The sequence below is a fragment of the Mauremys mutica genome, chromosome 7 (genome assembly GCF_020497125.1).
Source record: "Mauremys mutica isolate MM-2020 ecotype Southern chromosome 7, ASM2049712v1, whole genome shotgun sequence".
Lineage (NCBI taxonomy): Eukaryota > Metazoa > Chordata > Testudines > Geoemydidae > Mauremys > Mauremys mutica.
The window spans coordinates 6,793,983-6,818,106 of NC_059078.1; the positions used below are offsets into that span (position 1 = coordinate 6,793,983).

At 45.7% G+C, this 24,124-nt stretch overlaps 1 protein-coding gene across 34 annotated transcripts in view; it reads right to left on the bottom strand.

The window, feature by feature from the left end:
• MAGI1 (membrane associated guanylate kinase, WW and PDZ domain containing 1) overlaps positions 1–16,546 on the bottom strand; it is a 495,477-nt gene extending 478,931 nt beyond the window's left edge. For 12 of the 34 annotated variants that reach the window (XM_045023733.1, XM_045023749.1, XM_045023750.1 and 9 more), the window contains exon 1: positions 16,111–16,534. In XM_045023733.1, the coding sequence (XP_044879668.1) occupies positions 16,111–16,429 (319 nt within the window). In that variant the 5' untranslated portion in view covers positions 16,430–16,534. Of the gene's footprint in view, positions 1–16,110 lie in introns of all 34 variants that reach the window. The other 22 variants (XM_045023748.1, XM_045023746.1, XM_045023727.1 and 19 more) reach the window with 6 other exon arrangements.
• Between the last annotated feature and the right edge of the window lie 7,578 nt (positions 16,547–24,124).

A 24,124-nucleotide genomic window follows, 5' to 3' on the forward strand; every position in this document is an offset into this window, starting at 1 on the left:
GAGAGTTCACCTCCCAATGACTTCATAAATATCTCCAGTTCAACACGTTAATCATTAATATCTGTAGGATTTTCTTGCCATGCTGTATTACCACTACCAGACAGACATTTAAATGGTTTTATTTAACTAAAACGTTAAAGTATTCTGAATTTTTTTTCTTCAACAGCAAAACCTACAATATTTTAACAAAAAACCCTGTCCCTCGTGTCTCACAATTATCTCCAGATTTCTTCTCCTTGTCTAGATCTATTCTGCCCCCAACAATCTTATATTTGTTGAACTTTTTGAAACTTTGCACTTTTAGAGGGAAGTAAGGGATTGACTCTGTGTACACAAATTTGCAGAGGGACAATAGAGTTGAGGTCTGTTATTTCTCACCTCTATATATTTATTTTAAAACATTTTTACTGTTAACAAGCATGTTACCACTGAAGAGACAAATCCACAGTTTGAGAACTGCAAAACTAAGCATCTCTGATGGTATCTTCTAGACTGAGCACTGAGTCCCGTTGGGTAGATAGAAAGATTAACCTAAATAATCTATACAGAAACCCCTAGAACCTCATAAAATTGGGTCCCTAATCCATGAACTATTGGAACTCATTTACAAAACCATGAATATGTTGTCTCATACTATAGAATTAATAATCCCTATTCCATGATGAGATATCTTTGAGCTATATAATGTATCTATCTTTAAAATAGATTTTTTTCCTCAAAGCATTTTATCAAAAAAATCCAATTTAAAAAAAAAACAAAACCCCACCCTTGATTTTTATCCACCCTAGCAAGTGGCGTTTTTCTTCTGCATAGTAAAGTTTCAAAGCTCTATGAAGTCAATGTTCAGTTGTAAACTTTTGAAAGAACCAACAATGTTTTGTTCAGACATACGAACATTTCAGAGTTACGAACAACCTCCATTCTCGAGGTGTCCGTAACTCTGAGGTTCTACTGTAGCGAGCTCTCAGGTCAAGGATTAGCAAAGAATCCTGTGGCACCTTATAGACTAACAGACGTTTTGCAGCATGAGCTTTCGTGGGTGAATACCCACTTCTTCGGATGTCGCATGGGTCGTATTCACCCACGAAAGCTCATGCTGCAAAACGTCTGTTAGGCTATAACGTGCCACAGGATTCTTTGCTGCTTCTACAGAACCAGACTAACACGGCTACCCCTCTGATACTTGAGGTCAAGGATTGACTCTTACCATGTATCTAACACCAGGGGGTCCCGATTGTGGTTGGGACCTCTCGCTGCTACTGTAATACAAATTTAGCCCCTCCCCCGCCATAGAACATTCAGTATGATTTCACCCCCTCTTCATTCCCACACCACAACCCTCAAAATAATAATCAAATCAGCTGTTACAATTCACCTTTCATCTAAGTTTGCCATTACATAACTACATTTAACTTTATGGCCTCTAAAATTCCAGAGACTTGTGTGCATAGTGAAATTAGTTACCTGTCAAAAGATAATGTTGAGAGGTGTGCTCTCTTACCAGTAATGACTCACAAGAATCATAAAAAGATCTCACTAGCAGTTGCCTGATAGCACCAGTGAGAAAGAATGTGAAACTCGTTTTAAACACCAAGCTGCACTACGCCACGTAACTCTGCTTACAATGTCAGCTTCATTTAAAGTGACTGAAGTCTAATGCGTGTGCAGCCTTTTAAAAGTCATGTGTTCCTTTAGATTACTTACAGGCCAAGTGTTAAAGCTGTTTTGCCAAGACAATCCCACATGCAAGTACAGTTTTGAAGTGTCTTTAAAGGACTGGGGACCACCCAAGTCTCATTATGAAGTAACATGGGTGTAAGCCAGTGGTTTTCAACCTATTTTCCATCATGAGCCACGGCTGCATTCACACAATATATATACTACCTGTATGGCCCTGAGGATGTCGCATGGGCCACAGCTGTGTGCTGATTGGGCCGCGGGTTGAGAACCACTGGTATAAACTCTTGCTTGTTCATAAGTGTTTTTGATTTCCTCACATTTTTTAAATAATGCTTCAACTTCAGGGTGGCCAACTTCTGCCATTGATTGTGGATCTCGTGATATTTCATCTCTCAAAACCCCCAACTCTTGGAGTCATGTCAACATCTCACCCTTCCTTCCAAAAGTTTCTAGCACTCATTGCTGCGGAGAAAGTTTGAGCCGTTAGGATTCGGGTTTTCAAACACTGAATAAAAAGAACTCAATTTATTATTTTTATAATCTCCTGGGGAAGGTTGGGGGGGGAGGGGTCAGACTCATGATTTCTGAATACTTGGGATAGGCACTGCTGCAATATTTTCTTCTACTCCTGGATTCTACATATGGTCCATACTTTGGCGGGGCTGTGGTTGCCCTGCACTACCATCACCAAGGGAGCTCTAGCATAGACAAGACTCCCGTGAGCACCGGGATTCTTAAAACCACGTCTTGTAACTCTGCTCAGAGCAGTTCTGTGCCTCTCACACACACACACACACACACACACACACACACACTTACTTACAAAAACCAAAGAAAGAGGGAGAAAATTACTAGGACTTAACACTCCAGCTCTGTATCTGTTATGGAAAGATTACACAGTGTCACAGGAGGTTCACAAAGCTCATCTTTTATATCCGTGCCAATAATCCCTACATTAGGCAAGAAGACAATACCTTTGCTACATACAATTAAAAAAGTAAATGATCATTATCCACAGGAGGAGAAGGGGAAAAAAAGTTCAGGCTTTTAGAGAGTTTAGTTAATAATATAGCACTTGGGAGGTGTTGGGGAGAAGCAGGAAAAATCGCTAATCAGTAGATTTGTATGTACTGTTATTATACAACTTTGACATCTTTGTACAGAAATCAAATTTGTAGTCCTAGCAAGCGTTGTTAGCGTGGGTAAGAGTCAACCTGACATGGAAAAAATAAAAGAACTAATCTTAATTTTAAAAGTAAAACAATTAGCCATTCCCACGCCGAATGTGTAGCTTTTAATCTGTTGAACCCTAAGAATTACACTGCTGTCCTGCTGCAAAGAATCAGTGCAGATTAACAAGGTATTTCATATTAGTCACTTCAGTGTTCAAGCTGAACAAGAAAATATATATAAATATATATATGCTGCTTTTTCTCGACTAGAGATTTTATATTTGATCCATATCCCCAGATCTCAAAAAAAAAAGTTCTTTGGGAAAGGAAAAGGGTGGAGGAAAAACAAAAATGATGAACTCACACATTTTGGATTATGTAGCGGACTGATAAACTTGTAACAGAGCTGTCACACAAGTAGCATTCTCCCAACCCAGCAAAGAGGAATTCTCAACAGCAACACATTACCAAAAGGAGCATCTGCTGGGGCTGACAACAGCTCCAAATATGGACAAGCCATATTATTTATCTAACACAGCTACTGACATGCTATTTTATGGTGGCATAGTGCTGAAAATCCCGCTGGCTGCACATACAGTCTGCAGAAGGGAGAGCTGCGGACATTCCGTGCTCGATGTCACATGTGGGGTATCTTCCTATGCGTCTCTGCTACTGCAAAGCCATCCTTTTCAATTACATTCGGGTAAGAGTCAATTTCCGCTATAAAGTGGGCCCTGCTGCGAAATAGCACCTCAGCTTTCACAGCCCCAATCCCGCTCCCTCTAAAGTCAATGGCAAAACGCCCACTGATTTCAGCATGGACACACCAACCCTGCTCCACCGTACAATAACTCTTCTAGCCAAATCCTAACTGCATGTGTGGATAAGTAGGAGAGCTCATTCTGTAACAGCTTAGACAGCTAGTTTCATTTTACACACAGTATAAAGCAGGATATTCATAGCAAAATAATCAGCTTTATAGCTGATCTATAGAAATACACACACGCACTCATTTAGCATGCCTGCTTTGAGCAATGAGCCCAGTTCACCTGGATCGTTAGGGTTCAGAAGGACTGTCTTAGTCATTATTAATTAGAATTGTGTCCTTGTTTCCCGTAGAACCGGGAATGAGACTCTCCAGCAACCTCTGTCCACCTTCACAAGGCGTCTTGTTCTTCCACTGTGGCTGCCTCCTCTGAGTTCACCTCCATATCAGACACAGTTGCTGGTCCCAACATTAGCAGCAGGAAGGTTAGTAAGTGCGTCAGGGATTTCAGGAGTCTGGAAGATGATCCCTCGCCTCCACCGCAATGCTTCTAGGAAACTTACTCCACTATGTGTCACCCAGTCATATGTCCTTCAGGAGGCTAGACATCCCTTTCCTAGCACCGAGCTCCCAGTTAATTGTTCCTCTCCAGTTATGAACTGCTACAATGTCCTTCACCACCCTCCAAAACCATCCCAAGTTCCTTGACCCCATCAAGGACAATTTCCCCCAAGAAAAGTTACACATGTTCTCTTGTGTCCGCTCACTCTTCTCTCCTCAAGCCCTGCCACTCACAATCACCTCAAGAAGGGTCACAGTGGGAAGGGCATTCTGAAATCTGGGCACTCAGCTCTCTCTCACTTAGTTGGGTGTATACTTACACACAAAGGTTTAGATGTTAGTTATTTTACATACTCGTAAATTTGCACCAGTGACCATTTAATGCAAGCAACTCTACTAACACAGAAGCAGAAGCTGAAAAGCAATGTTATTTAAAGAACATGTCAATATTTGTTTGGGAGGTGGGAGGGGAAGAAAGGGATTTATTTTAATAAATATTTTCTAAGTTAAATATCCAGAGATGATTTTTTTTAAGTCACTTGCATTAAGGAAATAAACAAATTTCAAACGGGATAGTAAAATGCTAAGATGAAGAAGATTCCAAAATTGTGGGACAATAATCCAAAACTAGTTAGTTTTGTCAAGTGCGAGCAAACCATGGAAACCTGATCATTTCTTCCTATACATTGCAACTCTATGTGCCTCTGTTCTGCTGTTTGTTCTGACTAAATCCAGATTTCAAAGAAAAGGACTGGCATAAATGTGTGTGTCAAAGTGTATGAAGACTGTACATTTAGCATGATCTTCAGATCCCACAGAGAGCTGCATTACTGGGTTTAATGGACTAGCCTCCATCACATCTAACAACATTTTTAACTCCGGATTTTTTTTTTTAAGTTGTGATACAAGCCACCTCAAATATAAAACTAGGAACTGTTTTGAGTCAAATGCCAAGTCTGTGAAAATGTAACCAAAAACGCCAGGATCTGCAGGAAACACTGATTTAGTTTCTTCAAAAAACCACCCTAATAAATGCAATTTTCAAAGACTGGTGGTTAAGAATATTTATATTATTGCTAACACAAAACAGAAGGAAGAAGTCGTTTCAGAGTAAAAGCTGACAAAGGTAGAGTCAGGAACTAGCACAGAGAATGTTGCTGATATTCCAGCTTCCAGTGGCCAAAAAATTCAGGAAGCCATTTAAAGTGTCAGTGCACAGAGGATAGATGGTGTGTCTGACCTTTACAGACTGAAGGCTGGATCTTGCTGAAGATATCCCAGCTGCCCTGAGCCATGCAATTCCCAGAAGTCTGTGAGGGATGTTACCCACCTAGCCTGCCCATAAAGAGAAAACCATACCAGCTCAGTGGCAGACAGCTACCACGGTCATTTGGAAGTGGAAAATTCATGCCCATCCCCCCCAACCTTCCACCATTTTCCGGTCAGGTTGTATCTTCCCCTCCTTGTCATAGGCTGCCAATCAAGTAGGTGCCATGGCACAGCTTAGATCGTCTTCGTTCACTTGTGGCCATGGGTTAATGAGGTGCAGACAAACTCCGAGTGTTGATATTTAGGCCAGGCTTATTTAGAAACAGCACTGCTTGCCTCCACTAGATCACTGGAGACACCAATACTCCAGACACCAAGTGCTGCAAAGATGTTATGTTTGAATAGCAAGAAAGTCCCTAAGCCTAGAGAAGCACCTAATGACCTTCCCCAAAAGAAAAAACTAACAGCTAGTCCAAGTTCTCTGTTCCTGGGAAGGGACAGTCCAACCCAGCATGCAACACCTGAAAGAGGTGGCAGAGGATTTCCTTCACATACCAAGGACTAGTCACCAAGACTGAAGAGCCGAGCAGTATTTCTATGCTGCAACAGCCGCAGAAACGCCTCACATCCTGGGTGTAATTAATACATTTCTCCAAGAGGAGGTAGCTAAGTCGATGGAAGAACAGCCACCTATACAGTGGATGGTAGGTCAACTTAACTACATGGCACAGGACATGACATTTTTCACAGCCCTGACTGACGTAGGTAGATAAATAAGTTTTAGTTGTAGATCAGGCCTGAAACAAAGTGAAAGCCAAACCATCAAGGTAGGGGAACGTTTGAGGGGGAAAGGAAAAGGGATGATGATTGCTTAAAATTATTTTTCTGGTCTCACACATTCAGCGATGCCCTAAAAGCTATTGCTGTACAACGGATGCTACCAGTGGCAAGCCAAGGGGCACATGCAACATCTTTACATGACACACTGGTGTCAGTCTAGTCCAGTATCCATGGTGCAGGTGGTCCCTGAACACTCCACTTCTGGGTGGTGACAGAAGACACAATTAAAGAAACAATAGGCATGAACTCGGAGCAAGCCGCAGTATATCCCTACCCAGAGACAGCATGTGCAAGGCTAAAAGGAACCCCCTTCTCCACACATGTATTGGAGTATCCACTTTCTAAGCAGTGCCCATTCAAGCTACAGCATCCTAGGTAAAGCAAACTTTTCCTCCATTTCTTCATTTTGCTTCTGCAAATTCATGGCACTCGCTCACGCAGGCCAGATTTCTCCACGTTTTCAACCAAGAGACCCGAACCATTTAGCTGTGACTATGAGAACTGAGAATTTCCTTTAACGTATGCGTCTCAAATGTAGGAGCTTCCAGCAAACCAGAGGAAGCATAAAACCACCTCTTAACTCATTCCTTAAGATATAAGCAAACACACCCTCCATCTGGAAGAAAGAAGAGAACTAACTTATTTGACAAGAACTATTTTAAAATCTTGACTTCTTCACTGATTTACAGACTTAGACTAGGCTGTGGGACATGTTCATTCCACTCCCTCACCCACCCCGATGTATGGCTGAGTCTCAGGATACAAGTGGTTGAATGTGGATTTCATGCAAGTTAGAATACAGCTCTTCTGCTCAGCACTATTCTATCCCACCGATGCAAATGTTGGCTTTATTTAGGCCAGCTGCACTTTTAGCCTGAATGAGACCCTCTGAGCGACAATTTTATTTCCTTTACATCTGCGTTCAATATTTTAAACTGAATTAAGGCTGCAGACAGGTATCCAAAACTTGTAAGTTTTAGAAAATAAAAAAACGAGAAGACGGGAAATTCAATGTTAAATTGTGCAGTGTCAGGAAAAAACATTGAAATGCAGCATGACGGTGCACAGGTCACATACCCTAAGCAAGCTGAACTCCACCTTTCAATCCTCACCACCTTCTGTGTAAGGCCAACATGTCAAGATTGGGAAGATAAATTACCACATTACAGCTAGTAGCTGACATGTTAACCCTGGACAGCTTGGCTCTGCAGTAGCTCCAGGTGACATTCTGGCTTGGAAGGTCTAACCTGGCCATTCTTAGGGTTCTCACCTTCTAGCCAGGAAAAAATGGAGTAAGCTCTGCCCATGGCCCTGTGTGAGCCCCCATCACCACATGCAACGCAACTGTCAAACCACATCCATTCTGTCCGAGCTGGGGTCTTCTATTATTAAGTCATAGTCTTAATGAAGACACTGGATTTATGGCTTATTATTAAGCCTGCGGCAGTGTTAACTGGCCACCTCACCTTGAATGATCTCCTACAACACTGCGCTAACTACTTATGCTAAACAATCTGTCCCACCTTGCATTTAGCTGTGACACCACAGAACCTTTCCCAGCCCTAAAGAAGAGCAGTGTAAGCTCAAAAGCTTCCCTTTCCGCAACAGAATTTGGGTCCAATAAGAGACATTACTTCACGCAACTAGTCCCTCTATCATTAATCAGGTGTCTTACAGTAATGCACAGGGGACAAGAATCCGGCCCCACCACGCTATAGGCACTGAGCAAACAGCATGAAACAATCCCTGCCCCAAAGAGCTGACAATCATTCTAAAGAGACACGCAGACAGACGGGGCAGCGGGAACACACAAGCAGAATAATCAATGGTGCAATGGTGGCAAGTGTCACGTAATTTAAATCGTTTCACCGGGGTCACGTTAAAAGGCGATTAGCTAGATGAAGAGACAAACAAAGGGACAAACATTTGGAGACAGGAGGAAAGGGGTGGGAGGGACTGGAGCACGCAGCCAATCTGCACAAGGGTGAGAAGTGAGAACTGCAGAAAGGACAGCAGTAGTGTTCTTCGGTCCCTGCTTAAACTGCATTCTCTAACTGCTCCTATCTCTGTGGAAGGCAGCCCGGCAAGACATAGGGGCAGATGACTGTACCTAACCATAATATTTACACAAGACGGTACTGTCTCCCTGTGACACAGGTAAATATTAATCCCGTTTCACAGCGGGAAAAGCAGTCACAGAGAGTTTAAAGGGGACTTGGATGGGAGTCTAGTATAGGACTCTGAAAAATGAGGCTGTAACCCTTGCTCTGCCACCGATTCACCGTGTAGCCTCGGACACCAGATAAACTCTAATCCTCAATTTTCCCACCTGTGGAATGGAGTTAATACAAGCCTAACTCTCAAGGAGTTTGTGAAGCTTAATTCATGTAACACACTATGTGATCCTTGGGAAAAAAGGAACCCTAAGGGCACTGCAGCATTATTAAGGCTACGTCTACACTTGTAATTAGACACTCCCAGCTGGCCTGGCCCACTGACTCAGTCTCACCAGGGCTCAGGCGCTGTTTAATGGCAGTGTAGATGTTCGAGCTTGGGCAGCTCCAGCCCAAGCATATACACTGCGATTAAGCAGCCCTTTAGCTCAAGCCAGCTGGCACAGGCATCTAACTGCAGCGCAGATCTAGCCTCAGTGTTACAGAGTTGGAAGAAGACTTAAGGAGGTCCTGATTCCAGTGTTCTGCTCAGCCCAGCAAACTACACTGCCCAAGGAGCCCTCCCCTCCCCAGCATAGGCTTTCAGGCCTGTGCACTCTGCTAGTAAATTCCATAGGGCTTCTGACAGAGCATATTCATAGAATATCAAGGTTGGAAGGGACCTCAGGAGGTCATCTAGTCCAACCCCCTGCTCAATGCAGGACCAATCCCCAGACAAATTTTTACCCCAGTTCCCTAAATGGCCCCCTCAAGAATTGAACTCACAACCCTGGGTTTAGCAGGCCAATGCTCAAACCACTGAGCTATCCCCCGCATTGTTCTTAGCCAACAAATGACCTACCAAGTTTGCTGGGCTGAAGGCTAACAAATAGTTTGTGAAATCTGCTGGAAATTGAAGCAGGCCCCAAATGTTACCAAAACTCCAAGTAACCACCAACCTATCCTTTCCCAAGCTAATCCTACGCACGAGATCTATTCACAGCCTCTGTCATAAAATAAGTTTGGACTTTGTAAACCAAGATTTTGGAGACATATAATCTTCTACTCAAAAAAGAAAGAAGTGTTTTTCAAAGTTTGTTATGAGTGCCACATCTTGGAATGGCATAGCAAACACACCTTAAATTTGGCAAAAAAGTTATCCTTCAGCAGAACTGCTTCAGATTTGGTACATGTGCCCCGAGGACCATTTTTTGAGGAACAGGGTGGAGAAGTGTGTATGGATGTGATCAAAACAGGTCTGAGAATGGAAGACCGGTTGCAACTTCAAGTATGACAAGATTAGCAACCCAATCACACATATCCCTATATTTTATTCCTTTAGCAATAAGACACTCACATTTTGGCCATCAAACTTGCTGAATGCAGTCCTTAAAGTTATTGAAGAGTTATACAGCAGGTGAATTTCATGTTTCACATTTAGCCAATTATGGCAAAAGTGCTTCAGGTCTGAGTTGCTAAAGTAAAAATTCAGCCTAAAAAACCCACTAGAACTGCATCAATATCTTATAATCGCAATAATTTTGAAACATTGCTTGCAATTAAGCTGTAATTGTGGTTTAAATGTACTGCAATACGACGGCCCATAAAGAGAGAGCCTAGAGTCTCATCACATAATGGGCTGAAAGATTCAACTTATTGTGAAAAACATAATCCAATTTTATGACATTAAAGGCTCATATTAACTCTTTAAAATTTTAATAATGGCAGGGCTGTTAAATTAAGACTGTGACTGAATAACTCTGGGATGCTAACCCACTCTTTGTAGGACGACGACATAAAAGTATGTACCTGGATGCATAGCTAATCATTTTGCGACAAGCAGGGTCCATTTTCACATTCTAAATCCTAACAAATGCTTACAGCATGTAAGCTTGATCGTGATAAAAACCTGATCTTCACTACAGTGATACTTTAATACACAACAGTCTACATTTCACGTGTGCTAAGAGCAATAATATTTTAGATGCACAGAATTTCTGATCAACTCACGGACAGGGACTGCATCTTCACTGATTTTATGCTTGGATAGCAGCTAGCGCATTGAGTGTGCTATTGCAGTATAAATGGTGAACGTAATCTCGAAGTCCAAAATAGATGCCGACCTCAAAAATGCCAGTATGAAATTTTTGATCAGTACAAATTTATGTTGTTCTCCGTAACTCAGATTCTATTACCTAAACTTTAAGGATGTGGGTCAAACTGGAAATGCACAGGGAATTGTGAACATGTTTTTGTTTGACATTTTGTTAAGTGCTGAAACAAAAAGACAAACAAACAAAGAAAAAAACCAAACCCCAAACCTTTATCAGAACCAAAGAGAGATCATGTGATATATCAAGGAAGTAGTTTTATAAACTTATTTGCATTTACCTAAAAACAGGCAGATGAGAGTCCAAAATAAACATGGGATGCAAATATTTTTACATTTCACAGAATTATGCATCAGTGCCAGCCATGGGTTCTGTAACCTACCTATCAAATGTTTAATGTTACCTATTAACCAACCTGACACCCTGCCTTCCCAGAGTATGTAAAACTACTATACACACAAATTCATAGAGGCATCAATTTTTTTATATTTGTTGATGTTTTACACAAAAAATAATTAGAAGATACCACATCCTTCACAGGCCCCTTTTGGGGAAATGATGTCAGAACATACGCCCATACAAACAACTTTTAAAGGGTCTGTTCTATTCACATAAATAGATTCCAACACTTCATGGCTTGTTAGTTGTAATTAATGCCAGCGCTCCATAGAAATTTACTGTCAACTCACCATGTTTTAGAATTTCTCTCAGGGTCAAGGTAAGGTTTTAAAAGAAACAAACATACATGACAGCAGATGATAAACCATAGTCACTACTATTTGGGAATGAATGTCTGCCCTTGTTTACCTTACACTTGGCTTTAAAAAAAAAAAATCCCCTCCCTCTCCACACTGACTTCAGAGTAATCCAAAAACATCACTCATATAAACTGATCCTCATGTACCATAACTTCAGCCAGTAGTCGTTAAGAAAAAAATTAAAAACAATTTCTTTTAAAAAGTGCACAGAGGACTTAGTTTTCTTCAACAACCTTTTCGTTTACAGTGACAAGGAGGACTTGAACAACTTGACATATGCCATCTAATCAAAGAGTTTGAAAAAAAAGAAATCTGACTAATCTTGAAATATCCCCAATTTCTGTATTTCATGAGAAAACAAAGAAGAAAAAGACATCCTATTTTAAATGAAAGGCACACAACTAATCGGTTATGGAGAAGTTGTTAACTTGTCCATTGCCAAGAACAAATGCGAAACCCGTTTTTTGTTGTGCCAGGCTCTCTCGATCAGGATATGTAAACAGCAACAAGAGAGAGAAATTTAAAAACCACAATACCATTCTGTCAAGTATTGCAATTTTATCCATTGGATAAATAGACAAGTCTATTGCAGGAAGCTACAACATTAAGCATGGACAGTGGAAATCAAGATATTATGCTAATGCAAGTCTTACATTACCAAATATGTGATATTAAAATGAATGGGAGAAGGAGAGACAAGGTGGGTGAGCTAATATCTTTTATCGGATCAACTTCCGTTGGTGACAGAGACAAGCTTTCGAGCTTCCACAGAGCTCTTCTTCAGGAGAAGTATCTATTGGGTTTCCAGGAAATGGGGCGGGCGAGCCCGCCCCATGCTAACGGAACCCCCCCCCCAGCCTAAGGGGAGGTGCCACAGAGCCTCAGAAACCCACTAATTGCGGGGGACAACTAATAAAAGAACAGGGACAGGAGTGCGGTCAAAGGGTCATAAGAAGGGAGCCTGATGGTGACACCGAGCAGAGAACCCCGGACAGCGCCCACTGCTCCTCGAAGGCGTCAAGGGAGCCAGCGGACGCCGCCCAGAGGAACTCCGCCCGGAGACGTGAGCGGACTAAGGATCGGAAACAAGCCCCACAGTCGCAGGAGTCTCCATTGGCCAACCGCCTCTCCCTGCTTCAGGAGAAGTAGCATCAGTTTTGCACTCTTTACTTAGATCAAATTAAGTGGTCCATACGACTATATTTATGAATTCAAAGTAGAGTTGATCATCAATTTGTTTGAAACTGAAACAGGAAGGGAACGTGGTCAATTTTAAAAACAACACTACACCTCAGACTTAAAATATGTTCTGTTGTTTTGATTCTTCACTTGTACCTTTACTGGCTTAACTCTGACAGCACTGAATGGTACTCAGTCAACTTCCAGGGGCCCTTTTTCTCCCCAAAGCAAAAGATTATAAAATACAAAAAAAGCACCTATGGGATAAAGTTGTTCACTTATTCCACATTAAAAGGACAAGGGACATTAAAAACACACACAAATCCCATATGAACAGTTACTTCTATTAACTCTCATTAAAAGTTACTCCAATTAGCCGTATTCTTATATGCCCCCCAAATCACCATAGTATCCAAGTGCCCATTCAAAGTGAATACTCACTACGGGAAAGAAAGAGTTAAAGAAAGAAGGAGTTTGCATTTTGAATTGTTATCCTATAAAGCTTGGCTTTAAGAAGAAGAGTGTGTTTAACATATAAAACCTTCATTTCACATTTGTTTTTTGTTTGTGTGTGTGTTTTAACTTCAAGATCAAATCAATTATTTTCTCTGCTCAAGCCTGCAGAGATGACTGACTTATTTATAGTAAACTTCCTGTTTTTCCAGCCTTGTAAATGTCATACAAAGCAGACAAGCCAATAAAGTATTTAAGTTTCCAGGTTAAGTTTGTCACAAAACTTCAGCATCAGTTAGGCAGGCACCAGGGACTGGGGAGAAGGAGGGGAAATGGAATCAGACAGTTAAAATGTGTTTACACTCATTCACTTAACGCTGTACTTTGCAGCATGTTTTAGTAAGATGCAACTCTTGCTGAATATGATAACTTAAAATTACATTAAAAGAGAATCTGCTACTGGAAACTGACACAGAAATCATGCATTTTAAATAAAAATCTAATTCTTCCAAGTCTATCAGTAAAGGTTGGTAAACATCCATTTCCCCATATACAGTATATACAAACCAATGAAATTTTATTTCCATCAGTAACAGAAGTGTACAGAAAGGCAAAGAAAGAAAAATGCTGTTTGAGAACTTACTGGAGTTTGATGTAGGGATATTTACTTTGTATATTTTGACATGTGATTTCGATAATTTGTATTTTAATCATTATAAAGCTTTAACTTTTTGCATCTTAGTGTCGACAGTCATTAACTACTGTCTGATTCCCCTCTTCCCCACTGCGTGACACTCCCCCATATTTTCCTGCAACTGCAAAAATTTAATAAATTTTGGTAAAAAATAAATGCTTAAAACCCATAATTCTGCACAACTGTGAAAATCTCGAATTATTATTGTGATTGTCAAAACAAATGGTTCTTATGTAAACAATCCTTAAAACCCCATTTACATTTCTTTATGTTTATTTACTCTACGCATTTCACTCAGCCAGGAAAATGAAAATCAATTTTACTTTGTTCATAGTCAATTTCACTTCCAGGTTTTCAGGGCTGCAGTCTTTGTGCTGCAAATACAGCAGGAGAAAGAAGACAATTGCTCCCACTACAGTTAAAAAAAAAAGGAGGGGGGGATATTTCTATTGATTTTAGGTTTTATAAGTTATCTTACTCGGATACTTCTTTATGTAACGTGTGGGGATATTTTGAACAGACATTCCATTTTTAAAAGGAAGCAGACATTTATTACACTGACAACTCAAGAATACACATTACATAACATACCACATGGAACAGAACACTACTCTTCCTATAATTTCCTTTGACAATGGAAGTTTGAATAATGTCCATAGAACAAGTGCATGGAACTACAAACTAGCTTTTAGTAGAGCTAGCAGACAGACGTTTAGAGGAGAGCTCTGCTGATTTACAAGAAGGGCATCAACCAAACAACAAAGACGAGATTAATTCTCTTTTGGGTCAAGTAAATAGGTTGTTGCCTGCACATCAACTACACAAAACATCGCTGCATTTGCCAAACACAGCAAATCCCTCCGCTTGGGGATGTGTACATGTTTGTGCAGTAATAAAACTTTCCCCTAAAGAATCTACTGAATTATCCTACCAGAACTTCCCTTCCTGCCTCCATTTATAGATGACCCTGGTGTGCTAGGCCACCATGCAAACCTACAGGTGTTCCAATATAATCCTGTTTATTTCAAAAACCTGGGTATTCAAATAACCTTAACAGCTGCTGCAACAGGAACAGTTTCCTGGCACTAAATTCAAGTCCCACACTGGAAACTACAAACCTATTACCTAGACCTGCTGTGTTAAACTGTTAAAGGTGAAGTGGGCTTTTCACATGGGAAGACACTTGCTTCTGTCTTCCATAGCCTCATTTGAGACCGCTCTCATACAATCCCTTCACCTCCCTTCCGCCGGGCTCAAAGTGATGCAGAAATGACCTACTGCTAAGAGTGAAAGCAAGGCTAAAATACCGGTAACCATTCCAAGTGGGGATAGTTACAGCTTTTCCCTTCCCCATGCACATGCCACACCAACCCTTTGACAAGCTAAGGAAGGCAGCTGGCAATCACATGCCTATACTTTTTAACAAGACTCTAGTCATAATCCAGCAGTGCAACCAAATGCTACAGGTCTATGGGATGCACCCCTGCTGCAGGAGTAAATCTTTCAGGAACTTCCTCCAGGTCCAGTGAAGTGAAATATTTGTTTTGTTCACTAACAGAATTAGCGAGCAGATCCAAGCACTTCACTCCACAACTGCTGAGCCTCCAGAACTGCCTGTAGCTAGGGGTTTCGGTGCACTTAAAAGAATGTCTTAAGGGAATTGCTCGTTGTGCTTAAGGCCGGCCAGACTTGAAGGTAGCAAGCCTTAAAGATTTATTTCCCCGTGAAAACAGGGCTCTGATTGCACCGGGGAACCTAAACGATGCCCAATTACAGCCTTCGCATCGAAGGGAGCAAGGTGTTTCAAAGGTCACGTCGTGACCCTGGACGAACAGATAAAAAATGAACCATTTGTATTGCCTTTAACCACACCAAGAAGCGGCCCCTGCCTGGCGTTTTCCATTTGATCTCTGTGATCAAACACTGCCCAAAGAAGGAGGGGGGGGTGTTCACCTTTGTTGCATGTTCTGATGCTGGGGGAGGAGGAAGCACAACTCCGGTGCAAACATTTCATCACCCCCCGAAGTCAATGTTTTGCCACTCGGCGAGCCTGGCAGAGCGAGAGTCCCAGCCTCGATGGCAGGACCGGGGGGGTGAGGAGCTGCCCCTTAGGAGCGCTCGCAAAGGCGGAGAGAACCGAAGCTTCCCCGGCTGCGTGAAGCCGCGTCCCGGTCCGCCCCCTCCCCAGCCAGCCTCGCCCCCGGTCCGGTCCGGTCCGCACCCCGGGCACGGCGCGCCCGGAGCCGGCCGGGGGAGAGACCGCTCAGCCGGCAGGTGGGGAGCTTCGCCGGCCCCAGAAGTTCGGTCCCGCTCGGGAAAAACTTCCCAGCCGCCCGGCAAGCGCGGCGCCCCGCCGGCCCGGGGGGAGGAGGTGGGGGCGGCCCGGCGGCACCGCCAGAGCCAGGGCACCGGGGCTTGCCCTGCACCCCGAGTGCCCCCCACCCACTCCCGGCTCTCTCTGGCCGCCCCCTTACCTTGTCTGACGGCTTTGACCGCGATGGGCTCCGTGCAGCTCCGGATCACCTCCAGCACGTCGTAGCGGGGCAAGCCGGACACGCGGACCCCCTGCACCTCCAGCAGCAGCTCCCCGGGGCTGAGTCCCCCTTCCTCGCCCCCGGCCAGCACCGGCGGGCCGCCCCCCTCCGCCTCCTCCGCCGCCCCCACGTAGGGGAACTGCCCGTGCTCCGCGCCCCCGAGCAGGGGCAGCCCCGGCCGGCCGCCGCCCGCCCGCCGGGCCGAGCACTGGTGCACCCGGCTGCTCCAGTGGTTCTTCTTCTGGATCGCTTTGGACATGGCGCCGCCGCCCCCTCCCCGGCCCGGTCCGGTCCAGCCAACCCAGCGGATGCCAAACAGGTGGCCCGGCGGGGCGAGCCTGGCTCGGCGCCTCACAACTTCCCCAGCCGCTCAAGCCATCCTCCGCCCCGGCCCCGACCGACCGACCGCCCGCCCCCGGGTCCGCCCCGCCCCGGCCCGGCCGCACAGCGCCCGGCAGCTGCCCCCGTCCCCGGGCTGCGCGGAGCCCGCTCGGCAGGAAGCGGCCGCGGCCCCTTTAAGCCGCTACAAAGGCGCCGCTTGTTTGGTTACATTTCAGCCCGTCCCGTTCCAGCCGGGAGCCCGGGGAGCCGCCCGCGCAGGCGCCCTGCGCTCGCTCCCTCCCGCCCCCCGCCCCCTCTCGGCCCGGGAGCGACCCGGCTCGCTGGGCGCGCGCCTGCCCGCTAGGCTGGTGCGGGAGCGCGGGCGGGGGAACCGGTTGGGGTGCGAAGGGGGGAGGAGCCGAAGGGGGGAGGGGGAGGAAGGAGGAGCTGGGCTGGGGAATGGGGTGCAGGGGAGCACAGTAGCGGGGTGGAGGGTGGGAGGGAGCTGGGCTGGGGAATGGGGTGCAGGGGAGCACAGTTGCGGGGTGGAGGGTGGGAGAGGGGAGGGAGCTGGGCTGGGGGAGCAGAGGGGAGGGAGCTGGGCTGGGGAATGGGGTGCAGGGGAGCAGAGTAGCGGGGTGGAGGGTGGGAGAGGGGAGGGAGCTGGGTTGGGGGAGCAGAGGGAATAGGGGAGCAGAGGGGCGGGAGCTGGGGTGCAGGGGAAGAGGGGGAGCAGGGGGCAGGGAACTGCCCAGGAGGATGGGGAAGGTGAGGAGCTGAGATGGAGGGGAGGGAGCCAAGCTGGGGTACAAGGAGGAGAGGGGGTGAGTTGGGAGGTGGAAGGAGCTGGGTTTGGAGTTGAGGAGCAGGGGCAAGAAACGGCAGTGGGGGGTGGAGGATGGGGTTGAGCTGGGATGGGGGGAGCAGAGGGTGAGGAAGAAACGTGGGGAAAGGAGGATGGGGGTGGGGAGAAAAGGCTGCCTGGTACTTGTTCAGGGGTGAGGTGGAGGGAGGGGAAACATCCTGGCCACCTTGCTGGTGCCTGGACAGAGACGCTGGGGAACAAATTACTGTTGCGAGGAGATGGGGGGAGGGAGCTAGAGAGAGATCCTGCTTGTGTGCTGTGTGGAAAGGGACAGAGGAAAGACGTCCGAGAAATGCAGGTGTGAAGCCCCCAATTGGGGGTGGAGGAGAGGGCACGGCTGCCAAGTGTGGCTCCAGGGGTGACATTCCTTGCGGGTGCAAACAAGCCAGCGTTTCCCCCCAAGTAGCTCTCCCTCCCTCCCCCCCCCCCCCGACAGTGTGGTGATTTGCAGCAATTCTCAAACATCATTGCGTCGCGACCCGCTTCGGACAACAAAAATTACTACGTGTCCCCAGAAGGGGGGACCAAAGCCTGAGCCCCACCACCCTGTGTGTGTGTTGGGGGGGGAGGTTTTCAAAGCCGAAGCCCTCAGGCTTTGCCTTCATCCCCGGGCGGTGGGGCTTGGGTTTCAGCTTTGGCCCTGGCCCCCAGCAAGTCTAACACCAGCCCTGGCGACCCCATTAAAATGGACTCATGACCCACCTTGAGGTCCCGACCCCCAGTTTGAGAACCGCTGGATTACAGCGTTCATGTTGCTGTTACTTCCCAGTGCAACAAGAGTCTAGGGGGTTGGGTGGGAACTGAGAAGCGGGAGGGAGCCTGGGGGGTTGCTAAGGGGAGAGGAGCTGGTGGAGAGAACTTGAGAGGAGGTTGTTCAGCTGGTCCATGGGTGGTTAAGATGAGCTCCTAGAGCAGCCTCCTCTATTCTTCATCTTCATTAGCCTCCCTTCTTCTGGCCCTGTCTCTTATCTTTTCCCCATGCTATTCACCAATCAACTCATACCCGCTCTGCCCCTGCCTGTCCTCCCTTTCTTGGCCATTGAGGCAGCTGGCCACATCTACCTTCCCCTCCTGACTGTTCCATGCAAACTTGGATCCAGCCAGGGGATCAGCCAGAATGGAAGAAGAGACAGCTTGGCTATCTGCTGTCCCAAGAGTACCTGGCGGCCAGGGGGAGAAACTGTTAGCAAATCCCTGCTGGGTGCATGACAATATTTTTGGCAATGTCCATCTTTTCCACAGTTGGTCCAAGTCTTTCCCTTTTTGAATTGCTCAGACTGCAACTAGTTCATAGTTTCCTTCATTAGTTACAATAGGCAGAGCTGGTAGCAAGGTTGCCTAACTCTTTCCATTATAAGACTCTGTTTTCAGTTGCTTATAACTTTTCCAAACTTTAACTGTTCTAGCTGAAGTCTTCCAGGCTGGGTGTGTGCCTCTGGCTGATTTATTGATTTATTTTAGTTCCAGCAGAAGCAGCTCAGCCGTTTCACAGAATGAGTTTAGGGAAAAATTTTAAATGTTTTGACCGAAGCTATAACATGTCTGTGCTATATAGCTGAAATTTGGTAGGGTTCTTGCCCTGGTGTCACCATTGTGCTTTTTACTGCCCTAACGAAAACCCACCAAAATTTGGCTAAATTGGTGACCTCTGAAAATCACAGTTCACGCCTGTGAAGTAGAGGTTTGTTGGAGGCTGGCACTAAATGAGGCTGGGGTCCTGTAGAAAAAATACAGTGTAATCATGTAATTAAAGACTGTTTCATAAGGCACACACACAGGGGGGCAAATTAAGGTTGCGCAGGCATCCTTACTTCTGGCATTTCTGACTTTACAACCTTAATAATGTTCTTTTGACCTAGGTTTTTCAATGTACTTTATTGTTTGAGAGATTATGAAAAATGGCTTCTTGAACCAATTCCTTAAGAAAAGTCTGCATCCTGCCCTTCCACAGAAAGGCATTGACAATCCCACACCAACATCTCCCTACTAGAATTTTCCCACTAAGAAGGACATGGGCCTAACACGCTTTGCATGGGCCAAAGTTCTGCAAGCATCTTCAGAACGCCATTAACTGACCCAGGCTGAAACTTGAGCAGAAAAAAAAATGTCAGTTGTCCATTTCCAGATGACCTCTGCTCTCCCTGAAGCTGAAAGCCTATTTGAATTCAGACAGATGTAGTAGTGAGACAATATATTTTATTGGACCAACTTCTGTTGAGTGAGAGAGACAAGCTTTCGAGCTACACCACGCTCTTCCTCAGCAATCCATGAGTGAAGCAGGAACAGCAAGAAATGCTCAATTTGGTTCCTAAATAGAGACCGGGAGCATGCACCACCCACAGCATTGCTACTGATCGGGATCCTGGGGTTGAAACAAATATGCCCTTCTTTGCTTCCTGCTCAGACACCTGTAATATGTTACATTACAGTGTGCCAGATGTTTGTCACCAGCCCTCTAGCTATCTCCCCTCACAATTCATCTCTCTCTGGCTATTTCTATACCAAGGTGACCTGTGAAGCTGGACTATAAGAAGGTATGTGGGAACTAGCGTTCTGACAGGTATGGACAGAAGATCACTACCGTGCCTATGGCAGAGTCGTCTGTTGCTGACTGCCAAACTTGTTTCACTAACCTCCAAAGACAGCCCAATGAACCAGGTGCTCTGCTTCAGCATGAAGTTTGTGTTCTGCTATCAAAGTGCAGGAGGCAATAGTTGGTCCGGGTAAAGGGTATTGCCTCTAATCTTCCCACTTCTGCTCCTTTCCCCCAAATAAAGACCTAGAGTGTGGCCATTTCGTAAAAGGGGTATTACAGTAGTTTTAAGTCCCTTGTTGAGGTGGGGCCCCCATTGTGCTAGGTGATGTACAGACATAAATAAAAAACAATCTGTACTCCAATAGCATAATAATCTAAATAGACCAGTCAGACAAAGGGTAGGAGAAGGAAGAGTCCAAACAACTTGCCTGAGACAGGACAGTGGAAAGGCCAGGAGTACAACCCAGGTCTCCTGAGTCCCGGTCCAGTGGCCTTTCAGTGTCCATATTCACCCTCTCCCGAGGACTGGGGATCCAGACCAAAATATGGGATGTACAACACCTCGGAATGTGCTGCTATGGACTGAAGATGGGAACAGGTGAGTGGAAATGTTCAGCGGGGCAGTCAATGTTGTGACCAGATTTCCAAAAAGAACTTCAAATCACCACCTAGGCTTTTCAGTCCACTACTTTTTTGTTTGTTCATTTCCATCTCTTTAAGCTTTCTCCCGGCCTCTTCTAACTTGGAATTTTTATTACAAAGATCCGCTGCTGCTCCGTGTTTGACCTGAAAGCTGGTGACACTCCAGTGTCTTAGCCTTCCAAGAACAACTGCCTAGCGTCTGCTAATCTGCTGTATCTGTCCCTCCAGCTGGCTGTCCAACTACTAACCAGAGGGCCATGACATGTCTCTGTCCTGTGGGTTGTGCAGTAGAGCTGAATCAGTGACCAAGCTGACTAAATTCCCCAGGGATCGAACGCTAAGTCGGTCTGCTAAACACAAGACACAGCAGCGTAGCTAGGAGAGAAGGGTTTATAGTTTATTTGTGGGATTTTCTGCATGGCGGTTAATCAGAAATAAGACCCAACTGATAGAATTCATGCAACAAGTCTGAGTCTGCCAGTGGGAAGAGACTGGGCTTCTGCTGGGAACAGCGTGTGGGTTATTGCCAGCATTATGGGTTCACATGATTTGCTTTGTGACAGCCCTGCCCCGGCTAAACTCATCTGGACTCCATGTGAATATCACATGAGTTGTGGCTGCCCATCTGAGAGAACCACTGATGCCTCATGGAAAAATGTTGAAAAACTATGTAGAAACAATTCTGCTACTATATTATATAGTATAGGACAGATAGTGGGGGGAAGGGAGGGGTTGTTTTCCTACTAATGCTATAATACGGTGAAGTAAATGAGTGGTGTTCCCATTCTGCTCCTCACACGGTACACTTGTGCGCTGTATTCCCTGTCTTCCCAGGGCTGCACTTACTGTTAACTTAAATAACAGTATAGTAGATATAAGCTTCAGCTTTCTCTGTTCACTCTGCTGGTGACTTCCAAGCCTTTTATCCTCCTTAGCTGGAACGAATAAGGCTCACTTGGTCTGGCTCTCGGCATGAGTCAGGAGACTAGTTATGGATCTCTCCACTGAGTCCTAAATACTGACATCAGGTGTAGCTAATCATTAAAATCCTATTGGCTACAATGGTTGTTCTCATTCTGGACACTCAGAAATGCACTGTTGCAGCAGGAAGGGGCACTCCAAATACTTAGCCCCTACTATTTAAGCAGAAGGAAAATCTTGGTCAGCTATTAACAGTGTGGAGCCCATGACACACAGTAGAGCAGTTTTGAAGTTGTCCATCAGAATCACTTAAACACTATCCAGTTAGCTCTGTTGCATGAGAACCCTTCTTAGCAGTGTGGCTATAAGAGCAAGTGGAACTGTAATATCCCGGAGACTGCCACAGGCTGGCTGGTTCCTGTAAGTGAAGTAAATCCAGAGCTCGTGTACCAGGACAGGTGCTCCCATTTGGCCCTTTAAGAGGGCAGGGCAGCACCCAAGGACTGTAAAGGATCAGGGAGAGACCCAATGGAGTGAGTCCCAGTGAGTCAGAGCAGAGACTGGCTGTCAGGGGCAGGTAAGGAGCAGAGATCAGGGGAATGGAGAGGCTCCCAGAAGGAAGCAAAATGTGTTTCCTGCGGGAAGGTTGAAGGCCAGGAGAGCGGTAAGAGGGGTTCGCTGACTGGCATCCCAAGCTGGACAACCAGGGCCAGACAGCCGGAGAGGGCTGAAAGCGGGAGGAGGAGGAGGAGCGGCAGCAGCAGCAGAGGGAGTTACCTGCTGGCTGTAAGATGGAGACCCAGAGCCAAGGAGAGGGTTGAAGGCAAGGGGGCAGCAGAAGAGCTTACCCACTGGCATATGCAGGACTGGAGAGCTGGACCCAGAGGAACCAGGAGAGGAACAGAGGGAGTGAGGGATGCTCCCCAGCAGAGAGAGACAGTGAGGGGTCCTGCTTGAAGGGCTGGGGTGGCTATCCTGGTACAAGCACACAGGAGGACTGACATCTGGGTGTGGTTGAAGGCGCCAGCATGTGCTATGTGGAGCATCAAAGGAACAAGAAGTCTTGAGTTTTAATGACTGCTGGCACTGGGGTGAGAAATGGTCTACATGTTTAGGGCTTGTGGTCTGGGCCATTTGCATAATGTTTTAAAATAATCCAGCCCCAAGGAAGGTATTATTGTGTCAAGAGAGCCTGACATGAAATGATTGAGGATGCTGATCAGGGAAACTGAGGCAGGTATGCCTGCCAGGCCGGGACCTGCTGCAGGAGGATGCTCCAGCCGGATCTGCCTGATGACAGAGACCATAACCTGCCTTTGCAGGAGACAGGACCTGATGATGTAATAGGCCTTTTCCATCTCTAACTACTGCAATTCTAACACTACTTTATTTCTTGCAAGGGACATTAAGCCCTTGATAAACATTAATTAATGAAGCTTCACAGTTCCCATGGGATAGTTGAATGATGTCACTGGGGCAGCGAGGTGCTCAGCAGTTTCTTGTCTCAGGGTTGGTTCCAACATGCAGCTACTGAGGCCTCACCTCACCAGGGACAAGTAGACAAGCTTGCGCCCTGTTTACAAGCTCAAGAGCCCCATGGTGTGGTGTGCAAGCTGCTGCGTGCTGGCTCAGGGCTCTCTGGTGATCATTAGAGCCTGATTAGCATGGGGAATTAGGATGGAGTAGCAATAATACGTTGCGCTGCAGCAGCTCCTTCCCGCACAGGCTCTCAAAGAGCTTTACAGATCTGAACTGGGTCTCTCAGCACCCCAGCCAAATAGCTATGGAGGCTCCTGCCTGCTTCTCATTGCTTGAGTGAACTGCCAGCTGTAAGGAAATCTACAGCTGCCCTTCCCTGTTCCCTCCCTGCAGTGGTGGGATTGCACAGGGGTTTCAGGCAGATGATAGGGAGAAGGTCACATAGTTAGTCTTGGACCTCCCAGTGAGGTATTCCCCCAAACGTTGTCAAACTAGGTTATGATTTCCATGTCCATTTAGATATGTTTAACCCAACTTTATATTTACTTACTGCCACATGTACCTTTCCCCATGACTTGTCTGGCTGCCTGGCCTTAGTCCGTGATCTGTGCGGGACAGGGATTGTGCTTTCTTCTCTGTTTCTCAAGTGCAAAGTGGGCACTACTGGAAATAAACAGCAGTTCTCTTGAACAGGCTATGGTCAGGTGTTTTAGCAAATGTTGTCCAGTCCACATCAGCATTTCCACTGTGTGTCTTGGGTCTAAATGAACCCAAAGAGTCAAAACTCAGCCAAAACCACATCATTTCCCCCCCTTGTTTGAATGTAAAATGACAGAAAACCATGGCGTTTTGCTTGTGTTCGGATGAAAACTATGTTCAGCTGCTGAATTTATCATGGTTTCTACCTATAACTATTAATTCCAAAGGGTTTGCTTCATGTTCTAAGCTCCCAGGCCAGAGGTTAGTGGAGATCAAGGAGAAGCTTATCTGTGATCGTTTATATGAACAAAATATAGGATTTTTAATAACATCACGTTTCGTTTTTAATTTCCCCTCTAAAACGCACATTCTTTTGTTACGATCACCTTTGGGGTCTTCAGAAGCTGGTCCTTATGGAAAGTGGGTGAAGGGAGATTTCCGAGATCACTAGTAAGGTCCATCCATCACTTCACAGCTGTTCATACAGTGAT